Genomic DNA, 15,797 nt, shown 5'->3' on the forward strand with positions numbered 1-15,797 from the left:
TCCGGCCTCCCTTTGGGCCCGTCTCCTGCAGACGTCACTTCCTGGCCAATTGTTTCCGGGTCACTACTGGCCCCGGGATACTGCTCTCAATCCCCTGCAGCCGGCGGGAGCCGCGAGAGCTCACCGGGGCCCAGCTCCGGGGGCCGCTGCAGCTCCTTCTCGCTTTCCTCGGCCGGGGCACCTTCGGCGGCAGTATCCGGGTAGGAGCAGGCGTCCTCGGCGGAAACGGCCTCTGGGGCTTTCCCGGGCGGAGGGGCGCCCAACTCGGCGGGGCTCGGCGCTCCGAGCGGAGTCCACTTGCGGACGGCGGGAGCGACGGGCGCGCCCGCCTTTTCGGCACCTCGGGAACTTAGCTTGTTCTCAGGTTTTCTACTCGCAGATACCTAGGACGGGCCATGGGTGGCTGAGGGCAGCTCAGGAGGAACACTCCCTCTTCGGCGACTAACCAAGGAGGACACACACCCCAGTTCCACCTTGAGGCAGTTACGGCTCGGTGGCCCTCCGCCCAATGTTTGGCGGCTGACCAGGGTTTGTACTTACTGTGTGACCTTGGACAAGTCACTTAATCTTCTGAGCCTCAGTTGCCCCATTAATTAAATAGGAGTGAACTTGCTTGCTAGAACCGTAGTGGAGATGAGATAATGCGTGTGAAGTGCCATCTCTGCATCCAGCAGGCATCCAGTAAATGACAGCTACTGTTAATTCATTCATAGACCGCTGGGGAGGGCCCGAGTTTGGGGACTAGGATGTTTTTTTACAACTGACGTGACCCTCCAAGGCTGTAGGAATTGCTAGGCTGGGAATAGCAGCCGCCAGCTTCTGTCCCCTGCAGGGAGGGAAACGGCTTCTTTCAGAGTCCCTCGGAGAGGCAGCTGCCACTAGGGAAGCCCAATTTCAGCACCGCCGAGGTTATTTTCAGAGGTTTGGAAGGCCTCTCTCTCTGATTTTCTCTGGAATCTGGTTGGGATTTGGGAACCCTCTGGTGTTTCACAGCCAGTGGAAGGCGTCTTGGATGTATCTTCAGAACCTCGGGCTTGGAATGAGTGCAAAGGAGTGGGGTGCGGAGGTGGAGGGGTGGAACTGTTCTCCCCTTGCTGCTCTTAGGAGGCTGAGGGGAGTCTGAGCCCCCTGAAGCTCACCAGGAATCTGTAAACCTGTGGACTAGGGCAATGCTGGGACCAAAATAGCTCCTGCCTGTGCCTGTGCAGGGAGGGGGCGCCTTCATATGCAGCTTGGGGAATGTTTCTGCTTGAATGGGCCAGCTGAGGTAAAAGCCAAGCTAATGCTTTTCTACCCAGAATCATTTCAGTTCCATTTAATGGAGTTTTAAAAAGATACAGTTTTCCTTTGAGGTGTTTAAAAAAGAAAAATTAAAAAGCCATTGCTTCTTTGACTATAATACTTATCTCTTTATTGATTTGCTTTTCAAAAGGGGCTCAGATTGTGGGTGCAGTAAATGCTGACCAAGCCTTTTGGCTCTGGGCATCTGCCTGACTTTGTTAGGGATGTTCGAGCGTGCCCCCCCCCCCCCATCAGCCCGTCAGACGGGCATGTCTTAGCTTCCAATCCTTGGGTTGCCTGTAGAAAGTAACAGCTACTGTCACTGCACTGTATGGTCTGTTACCAGGCTTTTTGCAGCAAGCATGTTTTTGGTTCTTGCAGAGTGCTGGGAATAAATTGCTTGTTCTATGCTCAGAAAAGACACCGGCAATGGCCAGCTGTAATGCAGCCTGTATTCTCAGAAAATGTATTCAGGACTGATGATGTCAGCTGCTTTACCACTGGACGGTCTCTGGCCAGCCTCTTCCCTTGGCCCTTGAGCTTACATCATAGAGCTTTGTGGTTCTTCCAGCCCCATTCTGTGTGGGAAGATGTGAATTTTGCTACTACAGGAATTTTTGGACTCAACTTCGCTTTCCTTGCCATAGGGCATTCTAGCTTAGCTGAACCCTTTCAAGTAGGGCTGTCCAGCAGATACAACGGGACAACTTTGCTTAAAAGCAATGCAGCTCAGTGTTTGAGTCAGGGTTTTGGCATCAGACTGAGGTTCAGATCTCGATTCACTTCTTCCTAGCCTTGTGACTTAGGATAAGCGACTTGGCCTGTCAGAGACTGTTTCCTCTTCTTTAACCTTGGGGATGTCCTGTGAATTTCGTTGAGCCTCAGCAGAGGGCCCTTATGTATTGATACTAATCCCTTGGTGAATGGTAATGGTACTAATTTTAACAATAAATGAGTGAGATAAATGGGAAAAGGCACAGACCTCATAGTCAGCCAGCTCAAGTTCAGATTGCAGCTTTGACCCTTTGTAGCTCTGTTGGGCAGATTGTTTAATGACTGAGCCTTGATTTCCTCATAGCATTCTGTGGATTAAATGGGATGATGCAATTGAAGCAGAAAGCCCAATGCTCAGTACATGGCCCTCAATAATTGTTATTTCCCTTTCCTTATCTTTTAGCATTCATTTTTTCACCTTTTTTCTAACCTACCTAGGTTGGTTCAAGATTCTTCTTAGGTGGGTTTCCCATCCTTGACTTTAGGATTTGAACACCAGCTGGGCTATTTGGATCCCTCTTCCTTGTTTATTGTTTGCCAATAGCAGACAATGGTGTGGACTGTGTGGTATGATTACAGAGCAGCAGACGCGGAGCTTGAGGGCGGCTGACTTTGTTTAAAAAAAGAAAGTCAGCGTCTATGGGCACGAGGCTGACTTCCTTGGAGAAACCTCACAGCAGTGTTTAGGAGGCTTGATGTCCCTCTGTATAAATTGTTTTCAGGTGTACCAACAAACAGTCCTTGTGGCCAGAGGTAGGATGGACGCTTCTTTTAGATAAATAAAAAGTGGTAAATGCATATGAGTTTTTGTTAGCAAGGACAGTGATGTCTTCTTTCAGGTTACAATGCATTTTCTTTACTTTTTTTTTGTATTTTTCCGAAGTTAGAAGCGGGAGGCAATCAGACAGACTTCCACATGCACCGACCGGGATCCACCTGGCATGCCCACTAGGAAGCAATGCTCTGCCCATCTGGGGCGTTGCTCCGTTGCTGCCAGAGCCATTCTAGTGCCTGAGGCGGAGGTCATGGAGCCATCCTTAGCACCTGGACCAACTTTACTCCAGTGGAGCCTTGGCTGCAGAAAGGGAAGAGAGAGAGAGAGAGGAAGGAAAGGGGGGAGGGTGGAGAAGCAGATGGGTGCTTCTCCTGTGTGTCCTGGCCGGGAATCAAACCTGGGAACTTCCATATGCTGGGCCAACGCTCTACCACTGAGCCAACGGCCAGGTCCTGTATTTTCTTTTTTTTTTTTTTTCTTTTTTTTTTACAGAGACAGAGAGAGGGATAGACAGGGACAGAGAGACAGGAACAGAGAGATGAGAAGCATCAATTATTAGTTTTTCGTTGCACATTGCGACACCTTAGTTGTTCATTGATTGCTTTCTCATATGTGCCTTGACCGTGGGCCTTCAGCAGACCGAATAACCCCTTGCTCGAGCCAGCGACCTTGCATCCAAGCTGGCGAGCTTTTTGCTCAAGCCAGATGAGCCCGTGCTCAAACTGGCAACCTCGGGGTCTCGAACCTGGGTCTTCCGCATCCCAGACTGACGCTCTATCCACTGAGCCACCGCCTGGTCAGGCTGTATTTTCATTTTTTAAGAAAACATTTGTATTTTGATACTAGGCAGTTAACTCTCAATTAGAATTGAGGGCAGAGCTGTGTCTTCTACTTACCACCTCGTATCTGCCCAGCCCAGGGTTTGGCATGAGGTAAGTGCTGCGTAAAACTTGCTGAACTCAGGAATCATGGGGTGGTGGAAGGAACACAGGCTCCAAGTCAGAAGGCCAGGTTTGGAATCTCAGGTCCACCTTTGACTAACCCTGAACTACAGAGAGCATGTCATGTCATGGAGCCTCTGTTCTTTCTCTCTCCAGCTGATCTCCCAGGATTCTTTGGAGAGCTGAAGAAACTAAAAGGGTGGCATCATGATTGCTTACATCCTTTCCATCATTTATTTCATCTGTTTTATCAAACATCTGTTTGGCATCATGGTGAACAGAACAGATGTGGTCCTTGTCTTTGTGGAGCTTACTGGGTAATGAGGGGGAGACAGAGAGGAAGCTAGTGAATGAATAAATAAGGTTGATAAGTTTAGGTGGTGGTTATTGTAGGATAACCGAATAAGGGGATTGGGAAGGTGGAAGTTACTGAGCTGAGGTTGTCAGGGAGGGCTGCTGAGGGATGATATTTGAGCTGAGGCCTGAATGAGAGTGAGCTGGCTATGGGAAGAATCAGAGGAAGAAGATGGATGCAAAAGGAACATGTGCAAAGGTCCTGGGATAGAAAGGAGCTTGCCATGTTTGAGGAAGGGAAAGACTGCTATAAGAGCTAAGCAGAGGTCTCACCATGTAGAGCCTTTGACCTTGGTCAGGAGGTAGAATTTATCCTAATTGGACTTATGTTTGCCTTGTGAGCTCCTCAGAAACATTTGTTCCAGTTGTTTCTGAAACGCTGGACTCACAGGGCAGTGGGTGGGTGGGTGGAAGCGGCTTCTCTGTGTCCCTAGTTCTCCTGCAGGTCTCACCCCTCACTCCCCCAAACTGGGGAAGTCAGATGAGTAGTTCATTGAGACATGGGTAATTTTATTGACCTCATGATAGTTGTCAGGCTTGTAGGCCTTTAGGACTTCCTGAGCTGATTTCAGATCTGCCAGTGGACTCCACAGGTCTGTCCCATCTCACTACAGCTTCTTTATTGGTCCCTTGCCATTTCCCACTGCCCGAAGGAGCCTCCTTCACTCAGACTGCAGCTATTTCTAAAGCCATATACTCTGCTCCTGGCCCTGTGCTTAGGTTACCTTACTGAGTAATTGGGTCATGATTCCCACAACCATGGTGTTGTGGTCAGGAAACGTAGGGCAGATGAGTGTGAAAATGCACATCCATCAGCCAGTCAGATTTGTCCCACTCTGATCTTACCTTTTTGAGAAAGCTTGGCATCCTGGGAGGTATAGTACCTTCAGACACCAGGAATGGCTGCTTGTCTGTCGAGGACTTCTTTTAGGCTGGCTCTCTGTGAAGAGCTGTGTATACTGATTGCATTCAATCTTCCCATCAACTCTGGACTCTAGGTACTGTTACTAATGCCCTTTTTCAGATGAGAAAACTGAAGCCCAGAGAGGTTGAGTAGTTTGCTAAAGTAACCTAGAGAAGCAGACCCAGGATTCAATCCCTGTTTGTCACCCCTAGGCCATGTTGCCTGCCCCTGGCCCTGGCAATATAATATCCCCCAATCCCATTGCTCCCAGCATTGTGCCATCAGGAATATTGCTGGATCTATAAATGTTCTACTGACGGGTGGCCAAGCAGACAGCAAGAGTGTATAAATTCTGTGTCCCGGCTCAGAATGTTCTATCCTCTCCCTCCAGGACTGTAAACTGCTCTTAAGATAATGCAGCCCTCAAAAGCAGATAAAAGCACTCTCCAGGGGCTAGCAGCCAGCATGGTCTCTTTTTAAAATTGCAAATGGGATCATGTCCCTCTTCCCCTTGCTTTGAACTATTTGGGTACGTGCTTCACATGGCTCTTGGAATAAATATAAAATTCTTAGCTGCTCTTTGGGGCTTTGGGGGACGGATGCTGCAGTTGCCTGCAGCCTCACCTTTCCACTGCTCTGTGCTTCAGCCACACTAGAGGTTCTTTCTGTTCGTAGCCCGCTCCTGCCTGCCTGCCTCAGGAAAGCAGGGTGTGGTGGGTAAAGGCATGGACTTTGGAGCCCGACTGCCAGGGCTCTCATCTCAGCTCTGCTTGTGGATAGTTTGTAATTCTCAACAAGTTTTGTATCTTTTCTTTTTGACACTTAAAATATTTATTGAATAATTAATTTAAAATAACAATAATAAACTGGCCCTGGCCGGTTGGCTCAGCGGTAGAGTGTCGGCCTGGCGTGCGGGGGACCCGGGTTCGATTCCCGGCCAGGGCACATAGGAGAAGCGCCCATTTGCTTCTCCACCCCCCCTCCTTCCTCTCTGTCTCTCTCTTCCCCTCCCGCAGCGAGGCTCCATTGGAGCAGAGATGGCCCGGGCGCTGGGGATGGCTCCTTGGCCTCTGCCCCAGGCGCTAGAGTGGCTCTGGTCGCGGCAGAGCGTCGCCCCCTGGTGGGCAGAGCGTGCCCCTGGTGGGCGTGCTGGGTGGATCCTGGTCGCATGCGGGAGTCTGTCTGACTCTCTCCCCCCCCGTTTCCAGCTTCAGAAAAATACAAAAAAAAAAAAAAAATAACAATAATAAACTCATTACATATATTTGTTTCCTGAGGCTGCTATAAGATATTGCCAAAAATATGGTAGCTTAAAACAACAGAAATTTATTCTCTCGCAGTTATGGAGGCCAGAAGTCTGAAATGAAAATGTTGCCAGGTTTGATTCCTTCTGGAGAGTGAGAAAGAATCTGTTCCGTGACTTTCCCCTAGCCGCTGGAGGCTGTGGGCAGAAATTGGCAATCCTTGGCTTGTAGATGCATATGCCAGTCTCTGCCTTTGTCTTCACACGGCGTCCTCCCTGTGTGTCTGTCTGCGTGTCTCAGCCAGTTTCTTAGGTCTCGGTCTTTACACCTGTAAGATGGGGATAGCAGTAGTGCCTGTCTCCCAGGTGGTTTGAGAGGATGGAGGGCGTTAGTGCAGGTAAGTACCTGGCACATAGGCAGCACTGACAGCGTTAGCTCAGGGCTTTCTCCCTGCTGACGCCTCTGCTGTGACACCCTTCGCCCACCTCTTTGCCTGGCATACTCCTTATCCTTCAGTTCTGTCACCATCTCAGGAGGGCTTTTTAACACTCCTCCTTCTCCCCACAGAACCAGGTGGGGGCCCCTGATCAGATTTTTCGTTTGTGAGCTCAGTTGTGAATAGGTAATACGTGCGAGGTGAACGTGCTGAATGAAGGAGGAGAACGGGGCCCAGGGCTGGTGCTGCCCCCTGTACCTCGGGCCAGTGCTGTGTTTGGTTTTGCCGCAGCCGCCACAGCTGATTTGTGGACCATTGTGAGGAATGACGTGCTTCTCATCTTCCCCTTCCAGAGCACTTCGCTGGTCCAGGCGTGCACCATGTTCCTGCTCCTAGCCATGTCCCTGCCTCTCACCCGGAGGCCATGGTGGAGATAAGGTAGTCCCTCATCCTTGGATCAGATGAGGAAGCCCAGTTCAATGGATACAAAATATAAGGATGACTTATTTCGGAAGTATGTGCAGTTTCATGAGGGCAAAGTGGACACCACCCCCAGCAAGCAGCGGCCTGGCAGTGATGAGTACCTGCGGGTGGCAGCCTCGACCTTGCTCAGCCTGCACAAGGTGGATCCCTTTTATCGATTCCGGCTGATCCAGTTCTATGAGGTGGTGGAGAGCTCCTTGCGTGCACTGAGCTCCTCCAGCCTGCGGGCTTTGCACTGCGCCTTCAGTGTGTTGGAGACGGTGGGCGTCAACCTCTTTCTCTACCCATGGAAGAAGGAATTCAGAAGCATCAAGGTAAGGTCCAGGGAAGGGCCGTCCACACTGGTCTCCCTTCTGTTTTCTTGCTCCTTCCAGTCCATCTCGAGAGTGCTTGTGCCAGTTTGATCATATACCTGCTCTGCCTGCAGACCCTCCCACGGCCCCCACTGCCTTTGATATAACCAGAATTATCCCCATGGCTCCCCACCTTGCCTGTCTGCCTGGTGTCATCTCTTACCTGGGTCCCCACCCCTAGCAGCCTACGTCTGCAGCTGGGAGCTTGGAAAGGCAGGCGGCACCTGGGCTGTGCAGGGCCTTGAGGCCCAGGGCAGAGGGGAGGCTTTATCCTGAGGGAGCTGGGAAGCAGGACAGTGCCAGAATCAGTTTACATTTGAAGAGAATCCTTTCGGCTGGTACCTGCGCAGTAGACCAGAGGGGCAAGAGTAGGGCGGGGAGACCAGTTAGGAGGCTGCTGCAGAGGTCCGGAGAAACAGCAGTGAGGAGGCTGAATTTCAGAGAGTTCTGAATAGTTCTGAAGGCAGAGATGGCTCAGGAGGGTTTCCCCCGAGTCAGGTCTTAAGTCTGACCTACAGGTGGGGCAAAAGTAGGTCTACAGTTGCTCGTATGGAAAATAATACAAGACTTTGAAACCATGTTAACACGATAAATTAAAATTAAAAAAAAAAAATAACTTAAAAAGAATAATACAAGACTAAGCTCTGTTTTATGTACTCATAACTGTAAACCTACTCTTGCCTCACCCTGTATTCAGACCTTTGTAGAAATACCAGAAAGGAATATTCTCATTGCTCATCAGGCACCTGCCTGTGATCCAGTCCAGTCCTGTTCCTTCACCAAGTTTGCCCTGCTCCTCCTCAGAGAGCAAAGCTGCGTGCCCTACAGAGAGCCAATGGCTTTGTTCTGTACCTTTAAGAGAGGAGAAGCCATTGGGATCATCCCCTTCCCTTTCTGCGGTTTCCCGTGCTCCAGTCCAGACTGGGGTGTACTGTGCTTTCAGGCAGTCTTTCTTGTGTGTCTCAGAGAGAAAGTCCCTCCTCTTTGTCCCCTTCCTTCTCCTAGACCTATACTGGCCCCTTCGTTTATTATGTCAAGTCCACGTTACTGGAAGAGGACATCCGAACCATCCTGAATTACATGGGCTACGTGCCCGAGTTGGGGACTGCGTACAAGCTCACAGAGTTTGTGGAGACACTCCAGGTGAAAATGGTCTCCTTTGAACTCTTTCTGGCCAAGGTGGAGTGTGAGCAGATGCTGGAAATACACTCACAAGTCAAGGACAAGGGCTACTCAGAGCTGGACGTGGTGAGCGAGCGCAAGAGCAGCGCAGAGGACGTGCGGGGCTGCTCGGATGCACTGCGGCGTCGGGCTGAGGGCCGGGAGCACCTGCCAGCCACGGTGGCCCGGGTGGCGCTCCAGAAATCGGCCAGCGAGCGGGCAGCCAAGGACTACTACAAGCCCCGTGTGACCAAACTCTCGAGGTCAGTGGATGCCTACGACAGCTACTGGGAGAGCCGGAAGCCACCCCTGAAGGCCTCATTGAGCCTGCGTAAGGAGCCCATGGCAGCAGACATGGGGGATGACCTCAAGGACGAGATCATCCGCCCATCCCCCTCTCTCCTGACCATGTCTAGCTCCCCCCATGGCAGCCCTGATGATGTTCCATCCTCCGCCCCCAGCAATGGCCTTGGGCTGCTGCGCGGCCCTTACTTACCGGCCCAGGATGACGTGGATCTGTACACGGACTCAGAACCCAGGGCCGCATACCGGAGACAGGATGCCCTGCGGCCGGATGTGTGGCTGGTCAGAAATGATGCCCACCCCCTCTACCACAAGCGCTTGCCCCCTGCCAAAGAGTCCGCTCTATCCAAGTGCCAAAACTGCGGCCTGTCCTGTAGCTCCTCCCTCTGCCAGCGCTGCGACAGCCTGCACCCCTGTCCCCCATCCTCCCAGCCCAGCGCCTTCCCCAGCAAGTCCTCTGCCCACGACAGCCTGGCCCACGGGTCATCTCTGAGGGAGAAATACGCAGGCCAGACCCAGGGCCTGGACCGGTTGACGTACCTCCACTCAAAATCCAAGCCCTCCAGCACGGTCACCTCCCGCTGTGGCTTCTGTAACCGTCCAGGTGCCACCAACACCTGCACCCAGTGTTCAAAGGTTTCCTGCGATGCCTGCCTCGTCGCTTACCATTATGACCCCTGCTGCAAAAAGAATGAGCTGCACAGGTTCATGCCCAACAACCAGCTGAACTACAAGTCCACCCAGTTCTCCCATCTTGTGTACAGATAGATAGACTGGACCCTGCACCTCCCTGCTACAAGGGCTACACCACTGACCTTTCTTTCATGGGGAAGAAGTGGTAGAGAACAGATCTGGGAAGCAGATTCCTGCACTTGACCATGTTGGTACCGGGGATGTGGGTTGGCTGTACCATGTGGGAGTTCATTTAATGACTGACATGTTTCAACTGATGGCTGCTTTGTCACCTGATGGGAGAGGGTGGCACTTCTGGTCAGATTCATTTTTGCTAATCTCTCCACTCCCTGTTTTTTATTTTTAAGAGGATTTCTATCTCTGGGACTCTTGCCACATCTACCCCTCCCACTGCAAAGCCAGCTTGGACTGGGAAGGGCCCTCCGGTCACCTCCAAATGCCCACCTGGAACGGCAAGCTAGAGGCCTGTTGGCTTGTGAAATGAGCCCTCCTGCCACACTGGGCCTCTTCCAGTGGCTCATCCCTTCACCACCCCACCCAGATACAAGGATCCCTACCTGCACTCCCTGCCCCTGACTCGCCCTGCTCACCAGGGTTCAAAGGTGAGCCAAGTCCAGTATTAGCTGAGTATCATCCTGCTGCTGCCACAGCTCAGTTCAGTCCATGGTGTTTGTGACTTGGCTCCACCACTTAGAGGTATGGACCTTCCACAGCAGGACTGACTTCCCCCTTTCTGTTGTTTGCACATGCTTCTCTTACTGTACTGTAAATAGATATTTTTGAAATTTATTTTTAAATAAATACTCAACTTGCTGTGTATTTCAAAGTGGTTAAAACATGTAGCTATTTATAAAAATGCCCCGGGTTCTTTAGTCTTCCAAGGGAGGGTCTCATGTCCTTCTGTACTGTATATTCCACTCAGCCCAGCCCAAAGGTCGAGTGGAATGTGTGGGGCAGAGGAGGAACAGAGACAATGTCCCTGAGTCGGTGGAGAGCCACTGTCTTCCCTACAGTAAGTCTCTATACACCTACCTCCAGTGTGCACTTCGGGGGATAGTGCGGGCCGCGAGGTCTGTGCTCCTGCAGACTCTGAGGACCTAGTGATGAAGGAGTCAGGAGCCTCACCTGTGGATCTACATCCTGGTCTTTGCCACTTGTCGAGTGTGAACCTTGCACTCCAAGTTCATGAGTCTCGCTTCAGAAGGAAACTCATTTGGGATTCCCATCACTCTCCATCTCAGTCCTCTTCTCTTCACCTGTTCCTGGGACTCTGCAACATTTGCTATCTTTTTGCACTAAAAGTGGGCAGGAGTTGGTGTGTGCCCATCAGACGATGTTTCCTGAGATTCTCAGCTGAGCTTAAGCGCTTCCAAAACCGAAGGCCCCTTAAACTCCTCATGTGAATGACTGACCCCTGGATTTCCTTCTGGGGTTCAGAGCAGGAGTGGGGCAAGAGTGAAAGTAAAACTGCTAGCTTGTGAAATAATAATATATTCTAGCCATAAGTGTTTGTAATATACAGAATGTTAAAGGAATTTACATGCAGTGGGTTTTCTGGTGGAAGGAGGTATTCAGCTCTTGAACAAATTTAAATCTGGCTGAATCCTGAGGCCACTGTGAATTTGCTGGTGTCCTTCCAACTCAGTTGAGTGATTTTAAGGTTTTTCAAATCTTCTATGGCTTTTTTATATATCTAGTAGATCACATGTAGATAGATACTCAGTGTGTATATAAAGCTGAATTTCAACCAACTTTATTACTAAGACCACCCCATTCTGGGGCATTCAGCTCTGATGTTCTTCCTTTACACATTTCAGAAGTGTCAATGCCTGGTCCACTCCTGAGAGCCCTAGTTTTCTGGTTTCCCATTTCCAGACTACCCCAGCACTACAGTAACTCTTAACCAACCATGATGCCACGTAACTTACGCAGTGGACAGAAGCAGGAATGCCTAATCCTTGGAGAGAAAGTCCAGTGTGTGTATCATCACGGAAATACTGTGTTCGTGGACTGGAACAGGACATGCTCTGACCATGCTCCTCCTCGGTGTGTGTCTTACTGTATGAGGTTGCTGTGAGTGAGAGATTTAAATATATGCTAATTTAAAAATGCAGATGTTTTGCATTTGATTTCTACCGAGAGTCGAAATGTTGAGAAATTATTTAAAAAAAAAATAAAGTGTCTTCCATTATTAAATAAAGTGTTTGGGGTTTTATGTCCCCCTTCCCTTTGAAGTTTGAGTTGCTCAAGTTTTGTGGTTTTTTTTCCTCTCAAGTCATATTTAGTTCTTTAATGACATTTTCTCCATGAACCTGACAAATAATAAGAGCCAGCATTTGTGTGCTTATTCTGTGAGCCAGACATTTTATTTGCTGAGACGTTGCATGCATGATCTGTTCTTATATAATAGTCTCAACACTCCTATGAGATTATTATGATCCCCATTGTACAGATGGAGAAACAGGTGTACAGAGTTGCCCAGGAGAATGCCCAGCCATGTTGCCCAGGAGAAATGACACGGTGGGGAGTAATAGGCATTAAATAACATTGAAGGCTGTTATGAAAAAAAATTCCATTTTTAGTTCTTTCGATTTAAATGCTTCAAGGAGGAAGTCAGTTTAATGCTGGCTTGTCTTTAACAAAGAGAAAATAGGTGTGGGGCTCCAAGCCTTTGGCAGAATCTTAGCTAGGTTTGCTGTTACCTTCTTTTTAGTGTGGGCTGTACTGGTTTCCTTTTTCTTTAAGATTTTTTTTGGGGGGGTATTTTTCTGAAGTTGGAAACAGGGAGGCAGTTAGACTCTCGCATGCACCCGACCGGGATCTACCCGGCTTGCCCACCAGGGGGCAATGCTCTGCCCATCTGAGGTGTCGCTCTGTTGTAACCAGAGCCATTCTAGTGCCTGAGGCAGAGGCCACAGAGCCATCCTCAGCGCCCGGGCCAACTTTGCTCCAATGGAGCTTGGCTGCGGGAGGGGAAGAGAGAGACAGAGAGGAAGGAGAGGGGGAGGGGTGGAGAAGCAGATGGGTGCATCTCCTGTGTGCCCTGGCCGGGAATCGAACCTGGGGCTCCTGTATGCTAGGCCAATGCTCTACCACTGAGCCAACTGGCTAGGGCCTCTTTAAGATTTTATTTATTGATTTTAGGGAGAAGAGAGAGAGAAGGGGCAGGGGGCATGAAGCAGGAAGCATCAGCTTGTAGTGGTTACTCGTACATGCTTTGACCAGGCAATCCTGGGGCCTTGAATCCAGCGACCTCAGCGTTTCAGATCAAGGCTTTATCCAATGTGTCACCACAGGTCAGGCTGTACGGGTTTTCTGTCTATAGCAATGATAGGAGATTTCTTTAAAAATCAATTTAAGGGCCTGACCTGTGGTGGCGCAGTGGATAAAGCTTTGACCTGGAATGCTGAAGTCTCTGGTTCAAAACCCTGGGCTTGCCTGGTCAAGGCACATATGGGAGTTGATGCTTCCTGCTCCTTCCTTCTCTCTCTCTCTTCTCTAAAATGAATAAATAAATAAAGTCTAAAAAAAATCAGTTTAAAGTATTTAAAAAAAAATGACGATTGCCCTGGCTGGATAGCTCAGTTATTTAGAGCTTTGTCCTGAGATGCAAAGGTTGCGAGTTCGATCCCTGGACAGGGCATATACAGGAACATGATCTATGTTTCTGTTTCTCCCTTTCTTTCTCTTTAAAATAAACTTTAGCCTGACCAGGTGGTGGTGCAGTAGATAGAATGTCGGACTGGGATGTGGAGGACCCAGGTTTGAAACCCCGAGGTCACCAGCTTGAGCCCAAGGTTGCTTCTTGAGCAAGAGGTCACTCGATCTGTTGTATCCCCTGTCCCCCTCCCCAGGTACATATGAGAAAGCAATCAATAACTAAGGTGCCACAGTGAAGAATTGATGCTTCTCATCTCTGTCTTTGTTCTTCTCTCTGTCTCTCTTTCTCTGTCACACACACATACAAAATAAATAAACTTTTAAAAAATGTCTTTTTTCATTTTATGTTTTTGTTTTTTGTGTTTGTTTTTTTGTATTTTTCTGAAGCTGGAAACGGGGAGGCAGTCAGACAGACTGCTGCATGCACCCGACCAGGATGCACCCGGCATGCCCACTAGAGGGCGATGCTCTGCCCATCTTGGGGCATCGCTCTGCCGCAATCAGAGCCATTCTAGCGCCTGAGGCAGAGGCCACAGAGCCATCCTCAGCGGCCGGGCAAACTTTGCTCCAATGGAGCTTTGGCTGCGGGAGGGGAAGAGAGAGACAGAAAGGAAGGAGAGGGGGAGGGGTGGAGAAGCAAATGGGCGCTTCTCCTGTGTGCCCTGGCCGGGAATCGAACCCTGGACTTCCACACGCCAGGGCGATGCTCTACCACTGAACCAACCGGCCAGGGCCATGTTTTTGTTTTTAAGACTTTATTTATTCATTTTAGAGAGAAGAGAGAGAAGGGGGGAGGAGCGTGAAGTATCATCTCCCGTATGTGCCAGGCAAGCCCAGGGTTTTGAACCTGTGACCTTAGCATTCCAGGTTGATGCTTTATCTGCTGCACCACCGCAGGTCACTTTTTTTCTGCCAAAGATTTTATTCATTTTAGAGAAGAGAGAGAGAAGGAAGAGAGAAAGGGGAGAGAGCAGGAAGCATCAACTCCCATATGTGCTTGAACAGGCAAGCCCAAAGTTTCAAACCGGCAACCTCAGTGTTCCGGGTCAACGCTTTATCCACTGTGCCATCACAGGTCAGGAAAAAAAAAAGTTCTAAGAAAGAAAGAATAATAGTGGTTGACTCAAAAGCAAAATATGGCCCTGGCCAGTTGGCTCAATGGTAGAGCATTGGCCTGGCATGTGGAAGTCCCAGGTTCAGCCTGACCAGGCGGTGGCGCAGTGGATAAAGTGTCGGACTGGGATGCAGAGAACCCAGGTTCGAGACCCCGAGGTTGCCAGCTTGAGCGCAGGCTTATCTGGCTTGAGCAAAAAAAAAAGCTTACCAGCTTGGACCCAAGGTCACTGGCTCGAGCAAGGGGTTACTCCGTCTGCTGAAGGCCCGTGGTCAAGGCACATGAGAAAGCAATCAATGAACAACTAAGGTGTCGCAATGAAAAACTGATGATTGATGCTTCTCATCTCTCTCCATTCCTGTCTGTCTGTCCCTGTCTATCCCTCTCTCTGACTCTCTCTCTGTCCCTGTAAAAAAAAAACAAAAAAAACCCCGGGTTTGATTCCTGGCCAGGGCGCACAGAAGTGCCCATCTGTTTCTCCACCCCTCCCCCTCTCCTTCCTCTCTCTCTCTCTCTCTTCCCCTCCTGCAGCCAAGGCTCCATTGGAGCAAAGTTGACCGGGCCCTGAGGATGGCTTCATGGCCTCCACCTCGTGCTAGAATGGCTCCAGCCGCAACAGAGCAATGCCCCAGATGGGCAGAGCATCGTCCCCTGGTGGCATGCTGGGGGGTCTGACTGCCTCCCTGCTTCTAACTTTGGCGGGGGGAGTTTAAAAAAGCAAAATATATGGCAAAAATCTGAAGGGTGGTATAAGAGCAACTGTGGTTTAAGACATCCTGGCTTATGTGCCCATGATGCTGACTATTGCATTGGCCTGGTGAGGTGGCTTAGCTGCCGGGGAAGAAACTGAACAGGTTTCTCCATTTCATACACAGGCCTTGTGCCAGATCAAGGCCCAGGTGCTGGGTTTGGTTTCAGCTACAGCATAGGAAATGGCACCTGCCATCCTGGCTGCCAGAAACAGCAGCTTCCTAGAGGTGAACACCCTGCCTGGGAGAGCAAAGGAAGCCAGACACTCGCTTCTGAATCCAAAGTGGAGTGGAGACTTCTGCAGATTGCTTAATTTGTATATGTAGATGACAAGCATATTTAAACATCATCGGGCCTACCAGCTGCACAACGTTAGCTCGGCTGCCAGCTCCGAGCACTGATCTGCAGCACCCCCCCACGCCTGTACCAAGGTCAGAGGTGTTAGAACTGTGGCAGATGCTGCAAATCAAATCCTGATCTCCTCTCACCCCTTCTCCCTTGGTAATGGAAGTCCTGATTTTCAGACATATGGCCATCCAGAATAAGAACTGCCTTTCCCAGCCTGCCCTGC

General features: G+C 50.0%; 1 protein-coding gene across 1 annotated transcript; it reads left to right on the forward strand.

The window, feature by feature from the left end:
* Positions 1-42: 42 nt before the first annotated feature.
* Positions 43-11,657, forward strand: SPATA2 (spermatogenesis associated 2). Its single transcript, XM_066237992.1, has 3 exons — positions 43-200; positions 7,063-7,506; positions 8,551-11,657. Exons 2-3 carry the CDS (start codon positions 7,171-7,173, stop codon positions 9,775-9,777), a joined length of 1,563 nt encoding a protein of 520 aa, XP_066094089.1. The 5' UTR covers positions 43-200; positions 7,063-7,170; the 3' UTR covers positions 9,778-11,657.
* Positions 11,658-15,797: the final 4,140 nt, after the last annotated feature.

This window comes from Saccopteryx bilineata, chromosome 6 (assembly GCF_036850765.1).
Source record: "Saccopteryx bilineata isolate mSacBil1 chromosome 6, mSacBil1_pri_phased_curated, whole genome shotgun sequence".
NCBI classification, from domain to species: domain Eukaryota; kingdom Metazoa; phylum Chordata; class Mammalia; order Chiroptera; family Emballonuridae; genus Saccopteryx; species Saccopteryx bilineata.